Source organism: Onychostruthus taczanowskii, unplaced genomic scaffold, assembly GCF_017590055.1.
Source record: "Onychostruthus taczanowskii isolate IOZ18803 unplaced genomic scaffold, ASM1759005v1 scaffold24, whole genome shotgun sequence".
In the NCBI taxonomy this organism is placed as follows: domain Eukaryota; kingdom Metazoa; phylum Chordata; class Aves; order Passeriformes; family Passeridae; genus Onychostruthus; species Onychostruthus taczanowskii.
The window spans coordinates 11,122,989-11,137,640 of NW_024499684.1; the positions used below are offsets into that span (position 1 = coordinate 11,122,989).

At 44.8% G+C, this 14,652-nt stretch overlaps 1 protein-coding gene across 2 annotated transcripts in view; it reads left to right on the forward strand.

Moving 5' to 3' along the window:
• The window catches only part of CCDC50 (coiled-coil domain containing 50), a 42,291-nt gene that overhangs the window by 20,902 nt on the left and 6,737 nt on the right, over positions 1 to 14,652 (forward strand). Inside the window, exons 4-11 of one of the 2 annotated variants that reach the window (XM_041405965.1) lie at positions 2,204 to 2,294; positions 4,990 to 5,107; positions 8,746 to 9,444; positions 10,990 to 11,096; positions 11,684 to 11,728; positions 12,271 to 12,375; positions 13,215 to 13,294; positions 14,297 to 14,388. In XM_041405965.1, the coding sequence (XP_041261899.1) occupies positions 2,204 to 2,294; positions 4,990 to 5,107; positions 8,746 to 9,444; positions 10,990 to 11,096; positions 11,684 to 11,728; positions 12,271 to 12,375; positions 13,215 to 13,294; positions 14,297 to 14,388 (1,337 nt within the window). The remainder of the gene's footprint in view (positions 1 to 2,203; positions 2,295 to 4,989; positions 5,108 to 8,745; positions 9,445 to 10,989; positions 11,097 to 11,683; positions 11,729 to 12,270; positions 12,376 to 13,214; positions 13,295 to 14,296; positions 14,389 to 14,652) is intronic. The other variant, XM_041405966.1, reaches the window with a different exon arrangement.

The following is a 14,652-nucleotide window of genomic DNA, read 5'->3' on the forward strand; positions in this document are numbered from 1 at the left end:
GATGTAAAATGTTATGTTAGCAGCAGTTCTGCTTTTGAGAGCAGGAGCTCTTCTGCAAGAATAGTAAAAGAAGTTAGTGGTATCCTTTTATAATTGGATCTTTTTCTTTCTTTTAATTCTTTGTACATTCCCGCTGTCTCTTCCTTGTCCAAGAGTAGCATGTTCTGGCAACAAAATTATCCCTGTTTTTGTTGCTCTCTGTCATCTAGGAGAGTTTGATGCTACAAGGTGATGGGAGGAGTAAGAGGGCAGAACTAAGGGGTCTTTAGAAACAGAAAACAAAAAAGCTCTTCAAATTTATTGGCTTTCTTCTCTCTTTCAAATCCTAATTTCTGTCAGAAAGACTTTGTGAAGATAAATGAGAGAATAGAAACATTTCTTTTTAAGAATTCAGGGAAGCATCAAACCTGATTTTCATGTTTCTTTAAAAGCATCTCTCGCATCTAGCTGAGCAGTCTGCACACTTCTAAGCATAGTAGCAAGATTACTAAAAAAAAATAGTGTGAAAATATGTTCCTTCTCTGTTTTGCTCCCAGTGCTGTGATAGTTCTGTTGCACTGATGTGAACAGTTCCTTTGAACAGTTCCCTTAAACAATCCCTTTTTTTCTCCTCATCTGGCAATAACTAGTATCTGCAGTCATCGTGAATGGGAGGGAGCTTTCTGATCACAGAAACTTTTAGGTTTTTTCTCTTTTTTGTTAGGTGATGTAGAGTTTTCCCAACATTCTTAACACTCCTGGCTGCCCAGGAGTGAAGGAGACATGAGTGGGATGTTCAGGAATTGTGGTGTTATGCTGCTTTTGCTGATTTCTGGGGTCTGATTGGCACTTGAGCTCACATCAAGGAGACTGAAGGGCAAGAAGAGCTGTCAAAAGCTGTCTTGAACTTGTTTTCTTATGCTCACCCAAGTTAATACATTAGTTTCTGTTGACTAAGTAATCAAGTCTCAGTATTTAATTACTGCTGAACAATAAACCCCCAAATGTAATCCTCTCTAACTGTTGTTCTTAGGAATTGATGTGGTGTATTCCAAGATGTGTCATCAGAAAGAAGAAAATGCTTTTGTGTTTGAATACTTCTGGTGTTCTTTGCTGGTAAAGGCGAGGCAATGACCTTGTTGCCTTGGCTCTGAAAGATGATTAGTTGTTTTTCTGTTCTGTTTGTCTTCAATAGGATGTATTTTAAGCATTTAGCAAGTCAGTTGGTGTTGATGAACTTGGCACCTTAGCTCTGCTCACAGGTGCCAAGGGAACAGGAGACGTGCAATGCCTTGATGTGTCTGACCTTTCTAACTTATTTTCTACCTAGTTTCATGTCCTCAGAGCCTGGGGTTGTAAAGGATCCACTACCAGGCTCACTGACAGCCTGCTCCCTAGGATTTGCTTATTCAGCTATTGTTTTCCTGGGAGCTGTGGTTCTCTACTGGTGCCAGGTTTGCCGAAGTATTTTTAAAAATCAAGTTCAAGAATTAGATTTGCTGCTGTGTGAACTCTTGTGGCTTTGAGGAGATCTGGCCCCAGAGTGAAATGAAACACACACAGGCACACGCAAAAATTGCCAGCTTTTATTACCTGGATGAAAGAAACTCTTGTCCTGAAATATTTGACCTATTGATAACTCCAGTCCAGAGGTGTGCTTCCAAGGAGCTGTTGACAGAAATAATCTTCTTTTCATTCCTGCTGTGTGCCTTCTTGTTGCCTATGACAAGTGAGTTGTTTCTTAGTGACAACTGTCCTCTAAACCCTCTTGTAGCAATGTCCTTCCTCTCCACCCTTGCCACATACCCACTCCTGCTTCTCTCCTTCTTTACTTTCTGTAAAAGAAGGTTCTGTTGTGCCCCTGAACATCTCTTTAGATACCACATGGACAAAAACTCAGCAGAATTAGGCTGTTTGCAGACTCCTGAGCACTACCTTGGCCTGCCCTATTTTGTGGTACCTATCTCCTTTCTTAGCAATCTGCCCATGAATCTCTTTTACTTTTTACTCTCTGGATGTTTTGGGAAGTATTTTCTAAATTTGGCCACCAGTAAGTACAGGGAGTCCTGGTCCCTGGTGAGGATTCATAGCTCTGCACTAACACTGAGTAATAATTCTTTTGTGTAAATTGGGTGGATTTTTTTTAGCTCTTTTATCCCTTTCTCCAGGCTGACTGATGCCTGTGACTGCAGCTGCCTATAATCCCTGTCTCCTTGCCTTCTAGGGAACGACAGGACTGCGAGATTGCTCAGGAAATCCAAGTGAAGCTCGCGTTTGAAGCAGAGGAGCGCCGCAGGCAAGAGGAAAAAGACGAGGTAACCTTTAAAGCTGCAGGGATGGCAGGGCTATTTGTAGCAGCCCTTTCAGGGCAGACATTTCTTGGCCGGTAGCCACAGGAGTTGGCTTGCATGGTGGCAGTCCTTGTCATGACAGATCTCTGTATGCACAGAGATTTTGGGGGGTCCTGTTACAGGAACAAATACAGTCATAGTCCTCACACTCAAGGGTCATAAGGGTTGTTGATGCCAGTGGCCTTGCTAATGAAGAGGTCAAGTAATAGGTAAGTCTTGCTGAGTTGTTTATTGCCCTGTTGGAGGAAGTTCTAATTGTTTATACACTCTGAGACCTGCTTGTTTTCTCAATTGCAAGAAGACAGGTACTGATCTTGGGAGAATCCTGGGCCGTTATTTCTTTGTCTTTAATGCAAAGATGTCAGTGGGACTCTCTGCCCAGCCATCTGTTTCTGGCTTCTCCATTCTTCAGTTTAGTCTTTCACAGTCTGAAAACCCTGTTACAGTTTCTTGCTGTAAGGAATCTGTAAGAAGATCACTTTTGTGACTTCAGAATGTTTCTCTGCTCCTTTTGCTTGAGAATGGGTGATGTGGTTTGTTCATAGTGTACAAAGGGTTTTGCTTGTTAGTCACCTCAATGGATCACCCTGTCAGATTGAGTTTTCAAGAAACCCACAGAGTAGAGGAACACCTGCGAGAACTGGGAGTTTGTCCCCTTTTTTGATTTCAGATTGTTTCCTGAGAAGCCTGAGTTGTCTCAAGATGTTCAAGAGGCAGCTGGTGGCATTCTCTATATTAGGAAGAGCTTGAACACAAGACTGTGTTTCCTGGCCTAGCCTGAAATAAGAATCTGCCCTTACCTGACAGATGCATCAGGTTTTATTGCAAGACTTCATTTTCTTCTTCTACCATTAATTCCAAGCAAGTACTGAAAGGCTGCCCAGACAGATGGGAAGGGCTTGGTTTCCAAGAGGAGCTTGTGCTAACAGGGTGGGAGGAACACTTTGGCTACAGGATTTCTGGTTAAGAGGTAGTGGTCTGTCATATTTTTGTCAGGAAGGTGAAGGAGATGCAAAACTAATGTTGACTTGTGGAATTGCACCTTTCCTTCCTGCTTTATGCAGAGAACTGCAGGGATGTCAGCAATCTGACAACAGGTCCTTGCAGCCTGTCAAACCTGCCTGCTGACCATCTTGTGCAGTTGGGAGCAGGCTTCAGCTGACTGTGGCTTAAAGTAAGAAGTCATAAATATTCTCTCTTCCTGCTAGTACATGGGATGTTCCCATGTGTGTCTGAAAAGTAGCTGAGGACTGAGGCAGATCCTTTCTGGAGTGCAGGTATTTTAAATGAAGCACTAAGCCTGCCTGCCTTGCCTGCTTTATGAATCCTGTTTGTAAGAAATGGTTTGTGTGGATTTGCAAGTCCTGAGCTGTCTCAGTCCTGGAGATAATGTGCTTTAGCTCATATATTTATAGACTTACAGTACTTGCTAGAAAAGTTAACCTTATCAGGGGAAGGAGTTTGAGGAGGTTTTGTTTTGTTTGTTTGTTTGGTTTTTTTTGGAAGAAGCCTGTGGCATCCCCATATTTTCCACAAAGCTGGTTTCAGAGCAGATCTTACCTGAATCCTGAAATAATACTTTATACTTGAGCAGCCATCCAATGTCCTCCAGTGCTGGCTTGTCTCTGGAGGGTGTTGACTCTTAGTTTGCATTTCAGTCATGCCTTTCCTGCCTGCAGTGTCCACGTTACATGCATGGCTCTGTAAAGGTCCTGAGGATTAGGAAGGCTTAAATGAATAGCATCCAAAGGGGCAGCATGCCCTGCTGGTATCTCCCAGCTTTGCTCCCTAGCTCCAGACTGGCTTCACTGACTCACAAACTCATGGCCTCAGAGGAGCAAGCCCCAGGGAGCTGTTTGTGGTTCCTCGGTCTTGTTGATCCATTAGTCATCTCGAAGGAAAACCAATTAGGAAAATGGAGTGCTCTTCTCTTTGGCATATCTACCAAAACTGTGACAGAAAACAAATGGCTGCAGTCCCCACTGTGCTCCTGCCTTGTGCCTAGTTTGCTCTTCCTAATGTCCTTTCGATTTTCTTTTCCTTCAAGCCTCTGTCTGTCAAACTGATGCATTTCCCTGCCTGGCATCCTGTAGTCCCTGCAAATTACAGCCAGTGTGAAGTGAGTTCACACGGTTTGCTCTGGGAGCTCCTTCCAGTCAGAAGTGCCTTTAGCTGGACAGTCTTTGCCTCTGTGCTTTTCTTTCCCTGGCAGAGTGCAGGGGGGAAATCAAGCCGCACTCCCTTTAGTGGTTGTGCGCTTCTGTGACTTCCAAATCCTTGTGGAAAGCCTGAGGTTGCACATGTAGTCTCTTCTGCCCTGCTTTGGCCACTAGGGCTTAGCAGGCTTGTGTGCAGGAGGAGCAGGAACCTGCGAGTTTGCCATGGTGTTGGAATCTCAGTACTGGGCTGAGTTGACTCCTGGCTGACTACTGAATACTGACTGGTTTGACTGCTGGTTGCTGACATGGTCCCTTGTGTCACCCATTAATTTGAAAGCTTCGTCCAGTCCAGAGGTTGAATCTGAGTAACTGTTGTTATGTCTGAAAAATTAAACTTTTTTTTAGTAAGGATTTTAATAATTGAATAAAGAATTTGACCAAAAGGATCTGGAGATACTTCTTAGTGGTGATTTAATGTCTGTTTTCTTCCATCTCTGCAGGATATGGCCCGTCTCCTACAACAGAAAGAACTGCAGGAAGAAAAAAAGCGCAAGAAGCACTACCCAGAGTCCCAGGGACACACAGGCTATGAAGAGTGCTATTATACAGAAAATGGAGGTATGTTTCTGCAAGATAAAAGGTCAGGATCATGGCAGTGTAGGTGAACCTGGTGGTCTGACAACTCTTTATCCCTCAGACTCAACTTTATGTACAGTCCTGCATTTAGCACTGTAGCATTACATCAGTCCTGCGGTCAGAATCAGATTATTTTATAATCAGGAAGTATTTAGATTTTAAAAAATACTCAAAAAAAACAGAGGAGACAATTTAATAGTTTTTATTGTCCTTGAAGGTGGCCTAAATGACAGGGATAGGTACTGTGGTTTGTGTGTGTGCAAGTACAGCCACACATGCATGTTTTAGAAGTGCTTGTGGAAAAAGACAGTGGCTGATACGGTAGTTACTGCTGTGTGACACCAAGGGTGTGGGGGAGAAATGCTGGTGAAATTCCTTGCTTGCATTTGGAGAGAGACAGTTCCATGTGCTCATTTGTGATGCTGGCACGGCTGCATGAAGGAATAAATGCTGGTTCATGGAGATGTGTTTCAAAAATAGCTCCTTGCAGGTATGTACCCAAGCTGTAAAATTAGCACAACTGCCTTGAATGACTTACTGAAGAACAAGGTCATCTCCACTGAATGTCTCTGCTGTGATTATCATCTGGGAGTGCACAGTGTGGAAATTATTTGATCCACAGCGCTTTATTGCTTCTTTTTGGTCAGCTTCTGTGATTGAATACAGACCTTCTGTAAACTGGGAGGAGAGAATCAGGGTGTATTTAATTATGGAGCAATCTGGGGATGGCTTTGCTTTGCCCTGGTGGTGGTTTCTATGGTCTTTCTTCAAAAATGTGGTGGGGAAGATGGGTTGCTTTTGATTAACACATTGTGAAGATGGAGATCAAACCTCTTTTCTCATTTTAACATCAATGCCATTAGCAGTTTTAAAGTCCTTTATTTGAACTTACACAAAGTGTTTTAGCTTCAATTTGGAAGAAGTTCAAAGATAGCCAAGAAAGTACAAAGCACAAAGTTCAAAAGTGCAAAACAGTAACCAAGTGGAAACTTCATGGTCACAAGTCATTCTGCATGTACAAAGCTGGGAAAAATTGATCTTGGAGTCCTACAGCCAAGCCACTCTTCAGGTTTTCAGAATTAAATGGGAGAAGTCTGAAAGAATACAACATAGGCAAAAGTGTGCATGCAGAGATGGTAGGACAGGATGGATTTTTGTAACAAATCAGCTGACAAAGCCTGTGACTTCCTGAAGTAAGACTGTGGTTTGGATTTGGAGAGCAGGATATCTTGTGGGTGTAAGTTTTCTTCCTGCAGTAATCCATAATTTTGAAGGTGAGGCAGGAGGTGTTTGCCTGACCAGTCATAGCAGTGCTGCTCTTCATCTGCGCTCCTTAAAAGCTCTAAAGGACTGGGGTGGATTTTATGACTGGATCATCTAGCTTGTTGTTTTGGGAACTCTTAATTACTTGAGCACCATTTGATTAGGCTTCAGCAGCCTTGGTTTGTATTGTCCTCATTAGCTGTGAATTGAAACAAATGAAAAGCCCTTGCTTTAAGTTTATTTCGTTTTGGTGGGGGTGGGATGTGTTTTTAGATTTTTTTATAGTTTGAGACTGAGGTAAAATTTATCCATGTCCAGGAGGAATGTGGATTAGGCCTATTGCTCCAAAGCAACCTGAGCTCTTTAAAAGTGGAAAAATAAATACGAGAAAAGGCAGAGTTCCTCCCAGAAGTGCCTGTGCCATGAAAAACATTTTTGTATTCACTCAGTCACTTGCTGCTTCAGAGAGTAACACCAGGGTCTGTGGAGTGTTTACATGGCCCCTGTGGAAGGTGCCGCAGGAACCAGCACCTGCTGATGAATTAATCACCCTGAGATACCCCAAAAGCAAATTACCTGCTTGGGTTGTCTGGCATGGTTGTGTTACCTGCAGCAATCCTTTCCCAGCACAGCCAGGCTTTGCTCTTTTGTGTTTTCCTGCTCTCTGCTGTTGTATTTATTGAGCTTTCCTCAATGACAAAATTGAATTAATTTTTAGACCCTTGTGACTATTGTTTAAAAACTGACTTTTGCTTTCAGGCTCTGGTCTCTGTTGTTCAGTAAGTCACTTGGATTGTTTGATTGGGTATTTGTTTTCTGTAAATCATATGTATGATCTAAAACTGAACAGAAAAAATCCAACCAGTTAAAGAGCAACCACAGCAGTTCCTGTTACAGTTCTTGGACTTTTAAAAAGACACCTGTTCTGGATAAAAGTCACACAGACTTGTTTTGAAGGTGGATTTTCTGTAGGCTCTATTTTTGCTGGCTCTGAAAAAGTTTTTTCTGAATAGAATGACTAGAAGGGAACATTCAGTTTTGGTGTGAGGTTTGTTTTTCTCCCTGTGAAATCTAGATAGATTGTAAGTGAGACAGAGCTATTCATTAAAACAGAATGCAATTCATGTGCAATGAAATCTATTTTAAATATTTTGAGATACTATAAAACAAACTCTAGACAGTTGAGGAAAGTCTGCTGCTGCAGGGTTTTTCTGGTGGGGGGTTGTGTGTGTAGTTCTGTTTCAAATCAATCTCTGCTTCAAGGCATTTTTTTTCATTTTGAAAATCTGCTGTAGAGAGATAATAGTTCATTCAGTGCAATGATTTTTCTTAGCAAATAGGTTAGTTGAAAAAATAAATCAATTAGTAGAGTGTATGCAGGCAGATCGCTGCATCCTTGAAGCCGTTTCAGGTTTACTACTGAAACTAAAAGCAGAGAAAAATTCTGCCTGCATTCTGGAAAGCACAGAGGAAACAACCCCACCACAAATGTGAAGTAAGCAGCTTTTCTAGCTACAATGCTAAGGTCAGGAGCCTGGGTTTTCTGAAGTCTTAATCTGCCCTAAAATCTCTATCCATAACTGTCTCTGCATTCAGAGCTGAAACTTCTTTTTGGACGATGAATAAGTGCAGGCCCTGAAACTTGTGGGTCTGCAAAAGATACGTGACAGTCTGTGGTGGAGGACGTTTGGATGCTGCAGCTATCCTGTTCTTGCTTTTAAAGGAAAAAAAATCCTATCCTACCTGTTTACTTATTTTCTGCCTTATGTGGCTCTTTCTCCCAATTAGGTGAGACTTTTTTGTGATGAAAAACCTTGTACCTGAAGCCAGGGCAAGGCTTTTGCCATGCTTATAAACCAGGGTCCAACCTGACCACTCTGCTTGGCCTCTCCTGGCCTTATGCCCCTCATTGTCTCCCAACTTTTCCTGCATCTTGTGCACTTCTTTGCAAATCTTTCCCAGGTGGATTCAGGATCCTGCAGCAGTGATGTGTCATCAGGAGATGAGCTGCTCTCTTGGCAGTTTTTCAGCCCCAGTGGCATCATTAAAAGTCATTTGTCTCTGTATTGACTTGTCTAGGAAGTGCTCAGACACTTTGGGGTTGGACCTGTGCTTTCTGCTCCAACCTTGTTGCCTCCTGTGCTGCCCTGCTAGCCAGACTGCCATTGCACTGTGTCCTCTCTTGTATCCTGCCAGCCTTATCTGTCCCTGTTATTATTCTTTCTTTCATCATGTTTTGCCTGCATTTTCAGCACCTTGTATCAAGCTCCTTCCGCTCCCTGCTGTGAGTCTGGCTTTGAACCTCTGTTAACCCGTGCATCACTAACCCCCTCCTTGTTTGTCCCCCCATTGCTCAGAGCAGCCCTGGGGTGACCCCAGAGAGCAGATTTCTGAACCTCCCAGAGCACACAGTCATGGCAGGTGCAGGCACCAGCACAGAGAGCACCGAGGACCCCCCTCGCCTTTGCCCGGCCGTGCCCCCAAACACGGGCACTCCACCTCAGAGGGCTGTGGAAGGTCTCCTCAGCTGAGAGAGGCCAGCAGTGGCCATCAGCAGGAGCAGAAGACAGCCAGCCAGGGAAGGTCCAGGAGACATCTCAGCCTTGACATGGAAAGAGAGACTGAGCACCGTGCCTATGATCACAGCAATAGCTGGGAGCTGCAGGAGAGGAGGACAGCTGGCAAGGAGAAGGAGAGGAGACTTCTCAGTCTTGACCTGGAGTTGGAGCATGGACTCACAGAGGAAGCACGGCACAGCAGAAAGCCACCAAGGCAAGACAGAGAAAAGCACCTTCCCCTCCTTGAGATGGAACTGGAGGCACAGCAGGAGACCTGGCATCGGGGTGGCAGACAGCACCCTGAGAAACACAGATCTCACCATCAGGGCCACTCGTCACACCGGATGGCACGTGACGAGAAGCTCTATGATGCTGAATCTAGAGATGACCACAGGAGGGGTGAGGCAAGAGCCTACAAAAGGGCAGGACACAGGAGTCACTCCCCCTCCCCTCATGCTGTGAGCCAGGGGAAGGTTGGAGTCTGCCAGCGAGACCCAGGTAACCAAGTGATGGGAAAGGTGTGCGTATGTGTGGGGATGGACCTTTGCGTGCCCCAAACTGGTGTCTGAGATGCGTTTGGCTTCCTTGAAGATGCTTCTCTCCTGTATCTACCTGCAATGTGTACACAGGGAATCTTGCCTGGCTTTCTTCTTGATTTAGCTGGATTCTTCTTATCCATTAATGTTCCTGCTCTATATCCTGATGTTCCGTTGCATTGGAGAGGATGAGTAAGAAGGTATTGTTGGAGGTGGTGCCCTTGGTATCCTTTTGTTTAAGAAAACAAATTTCTTTCCCCCCACCAAAAAAAACACCACACCATCCCCAAAGAAAGACCCCCCAGAAAACTCCAACCAACACCCAGCTTTTGTTTTTGAGGTATATTTTGTGCAATGGCCTCCTTGTACAGGAGAAAAAAAGTGAACAAAACCCTGAATGTTAGGTTATGGTTGTATTTTGTGGAGTTGAGATGCAGGACTGTAAGTGAGGACACTTTGCTTAAGCATTAAAAAAAATTCAGCAATTTCATCCACTTCTTATTGAAAACCCTGATGGCAACTTAATTAATTCATTTTAGGCAAAGTTCACTAGTGCACTGGGCATCCAGCTGGATTCTGTTTGCAAGATTCTTGCCAAATTCTGTGCAAGTGGAATTTTCTGGGAAATGTGTACCTGTGTAGTTCTTGCTCAACAAGCACTTGGCTTTAAAGATCCAGATCCATCTTTCTACTTTTAAAGCCACAGTGGAGTATGGGTGACCTAGTGAAAGCAGGAGTTTAGAGATCTATATCTGTCAAAATGTGGGACAGCTTATGCTGTAAGCCATCTAACTGATCTTCACATGAATAAGGTGAGGAAGATAATGTGTGTCTGTCTCTGGAGATACTGGGACAATTATTCTTCTTCCTCATGATGCAAACACTTTCCTTAGGGAAATAGAAGGTCTTAATCAGGTTTAGCTTTAAAATAACAGAACTCTATACTCAAAAAAACCCCCTGAACATTATATGAACTTTAAAAATGCTTACATTTCTATTTTCTCATTGAATTGTAAAATTCATGGGTCATCCCAAGGAAGAAATTGTGTGAAAACTCATGTGAGCCTGTCCTGGGTAACCCTTGCAGTCCATAGTGCTTCAGCTGTGTGTTCAGACTCTGCTGTGCTTATATCAAATGTTGGGTTGCTCTCTGCTGCCCAGTTTTGCCACTGTATTTGTATCAGTGCAGAGAGTGACAAATTATAATTCCTTTGCTAGCACTGCTGTCACCAGGACTGCTTCAAGGGACATGGCCTGTTCTGCCATGGGGTTGCATTTGTTATCTGAGACAGGGTGTGGCAGGTACTGCTGTGTGCATGGAGAAGCCTCCCTAAGCTGTGTGCTGCACCTCAGCTGAAGGTGCTCTCACACCAGCGGTGTGGCAGGTACACTGATGATCTCTGGTTCTCTTGAGGGGGGTTTGCAGGTGGCTGAGGAGATGGTGGGGATCTCCTTACCAAAGAATTTGGAGAATGGTTGGGTTGATTGTTTTCTCTAAATTCTGTAGGCACTAATTTGAGGGGGAGGAAACAAGCCATGTACGATGGACCCCGAATGGAACAGGAGTTGTCTGATGCAGAGATTGCTCGGAAGCTCCAGGAGGAAGAGCTCCTGGTAAGTAGAGAGGGTTCATTGGTCCACTTGAAGGAACTAAGGCAACCAGCACAACTTTACTTTGTAAACCTTTAATATACAAGAGTGACTATAAGACCTAAGGTCTGGCACCTGTGTATTTTGCTAATTACCTTTGTCTTCCATACACACAAATATGGAGTGACAGCTGGCTTCCAACTAGTAAGCCCTATTTTTTGAAATAAACAACCCAAAATTAAAGTACTGAAGCAAAGTGATATTAAATGGATGTTTTCAGGCAGGTGAAGATGACCTGTAGTCAGTGTAAGCAGCTCACAAGTGAGACAGGCCGTTGCCCATCTTTGAGAGAGAAGGCAGCAGAGTGGAAAATGAATTGTGGTGTGGCCAGGCAGATACATGAGAGCAAAATTCAGCTGAAAAGCTGAAATGGCAAATTAGAGTTGGGTTGTGAGGTAAGTATTACGGTAGCTAAGTGTTTTTGGAGAGGATGATGGTGTATTTGTATGGACACCTATTTGCCCTGCCCATTAGGTTGATGAGCATGATTAATTCAGAGATGGTCATTTTTTGTCTCTGTTTTTCCTTCTCCATTTTTTTCCCCCTTCCAGGCTAATGAAGCAGATCAGAAGGCAGCTCAAGTAGCCCAAGATGAGGTGAGCAACAAGTCAAATACTTGTGGAATTCCTTTACTTGCAGAAGCTGCTAAACAGCCCTTGTTTTCTCTGACCCTCTAGTTGTTAATTTCTCTCCTTGTTGGGGAAGCCTGGGGCTCCAGTAGGGTTTTCTCCCAGACGAGTTTTGTGTATATGCTCAGGCTGGCCAAGCGGAGAGTTGCACTGCCTGTTGCAACCATGACAAAGGCAGGAAGTTCAGGTTCTGTAAGAGCATTTCTTGTAACTACGCCCCATGGGAGACTATCTGAGATGCTGTGAGATGAACCACCAACACCTTTAAGGAGAAGGGATAGGGGGCAGAAAGGTTCTGCAAATGCAGTTCTGGTAAATCAGGGATCTATTGGACATGTTACATGTCACTAGTCTTAATTTTGCCCGGTCCCTTGATTTCCGATTGCAGATGGATGAAATTCTGGATTTGCACCCTTCCCATTCAGCAGCTGTCCATGGAAAAGGGTTTGAATAACCCAAACCCACAAGAGCAGTAAAATTGTCTGACAGAGTCTGTATTTCCCTTCTAGGAAATTGCTCGTCTCTTGATGGCTGAGGAGAAAAAGGCTTTAAGAAAAGAGAAAGAAAGAGAAAAGTCTTCCTTTGAAAAGAGGAGGCATGATCAAGATTGGAAGGTATGCCAGGCTTCAGGAGGCACCACAGATAAGGTGCAATAATGTTTTTCCTATTTTCAGAGGGAGATGAGTGTGTATAGTGGGAGCAAAAGGTGGTGATGCATCTAAAGGGTCTTGCTGTCTGTTGCTCAGCTGCTTCCTGAGCCTTTTGGAGCCACCTCCTTGCTTAGATGCTTTTGGCTTCAGCCTGAAGCACTGTCAGTCCCTGATGCAGGACCTTCCCTTTGCTGAAATCCTGACTGTAGCAATAAATGCAGTAGTTGGTTCTGTTTGTGTAAGGGCAATGCAGCTGCTTCAGTTGTCACTGTGCCTCATAACTGGCTGTGTAATGAAAGTCCCAAGTCTGTCGTGCCTGGTTTTGGTAGGAGTAACACCAGAGAGGCTTGGCTGGCCAGCATGGAAGGGGATAGGAAACAAATTTTATGGTCAGCACTGCTAAAGTGCTAAAGGGGATGTGGTGTTAATCTTGGGGCCAGATGGTGGCAGCTCCAGTGTTTTCAGCCTCCTTCTCGAGTTTCAGTGGTTGCAGGAGCACAGCTGCTTGCAGCTGATCCTTCCTGGTCAGCCCACCTTGTGCACAGTCATTACACCCAGACTGTGCTCAGCCTCAGAACTGTCCCTTACTGCTGTCATGTTTTAGTGCAGAAATTGAGTTTGGCTCAGCAAGGCTGGGTTTTTGCTGAAAACAAGTCCTGATGCTGGCATTTGCACGTCTGGCTGTAGTTAAAGTTGTGTGTAAACCAAGCACAAAAGGGCTGTGTGGAATTGTGGCAGTTCCAGTGTACTGGCTGGTGTCTAGCAAGGCACACAGATGAGCTGATTTCCCTTCTTCCCAACAGCCTGAAGCAGGCGAGTCCACGCGCTCAAGGTCAAGAGAAGTGCCCGAAACTCAGCGACACAGAAGTGACAGGCCTTCAAGGTGAGCTGCAACTGGCAAGAATGCGGAATGCAGGTGGGAAGCTGCTGAGAAGCTGAGTCCTAGGGAGGAGGTGTGGGATGACCAGCCTGACCCACCCAAAAGGGACGCAGTGGAGAGCAGGGCGATGGGCGGCACGGAGCTCACGAGGTGTTTGGTGACGTGCGTCACTCACTGTGCTCGTGGCACTTGTCCATCTTGGTCCCCATGCCCGGTGCTGACAGAGATTGATGAGCCTGTGCAGTGACATTTGCTAAATGGCAGAGAAACATTGAGAGAGTTAAACAGCTTCTGGGGATGTGAAACCAAATGTCATTTCTGGGCAGGAAGGAGTAATCACCATGCATTTGCACAGCTGCTCCCTTGGTCCTTGCTCCCAGTTAAGCCTTGTGCACAGCTCCCACTGCTGCATTTGAGCACCACCCTGCAAGCAAAAGCACTGTGCTTTGGGGTGTCTCATCCCAAACTGGGAACGTGATGTAGCCCAGTGCTGCTTCTGAATCCCCTGGTACTCTGGCTCAATGCTCTTCATGAAGTACTAAACCCTGAAAGTGACCCCAGTGGCTTTGATTTCCATTCCAGAAAGGAACCTAGAAATTCTTGTTGAACTTGCAAAAGAAACAACAAATGGAGGTGCAGGTGGAGATTGAGAGAGATCATGTTAAAATACTCTGGGAGCAAAACTGTGCAAACACTAACCACTTTAAAATGCTGTCCTTTTGAGTGAAGTTTCCAGTAAACTTCGTAATGGAAATTATTTCCTCATAACTGAAACCATTATTAAATGAAAGAGGTCCATGACGAGCAGTACATACTCTGCTTTTCTCGCTGCAGAAACAGTAATGGGCTGTGCTCAGAGGAGCTGTTCTGCAGGCAGAAGGTCTGGGCCAGGCAGGGATTGCATCAAACTGACAGTAACAGAGCAGACAGCTAAGGTGTTGCTCTTGCTGCACTGTTGTGACCTTGAGTTATTTCCCGACACTCCTTTGACACTGTGCTTGGCAGGTCACAGCCTCTCCTCGATGAGCACTCTCGGTATTACACGAGCCAGCCCAGCCCCTTGCGCCAGATCCCCAAACCTGAGCACTCTCCTAAAGGTAGGATGAGCCCCCGGGCTGCCCAGCACTTGGGTTGTTGTCAGCTCTTTTCCTCACACCGGGAGCCTGCAGGGGACAGAGTGATTGAAAGTGATGCAAATAAAGAAGGGGAGTTAATGCCCCAGCAGGCAGGTGATGCTGGGGAGTGTTTGGGTTGGACTTGCTGAGAACACTGCAGACTGTGAGACTAAAAAACTGAATTGGTTTGCCTGGAATTTGTCAAGGTGCTTGTCTGTATGTCCTCTGTGATCTCTTAATGATGGA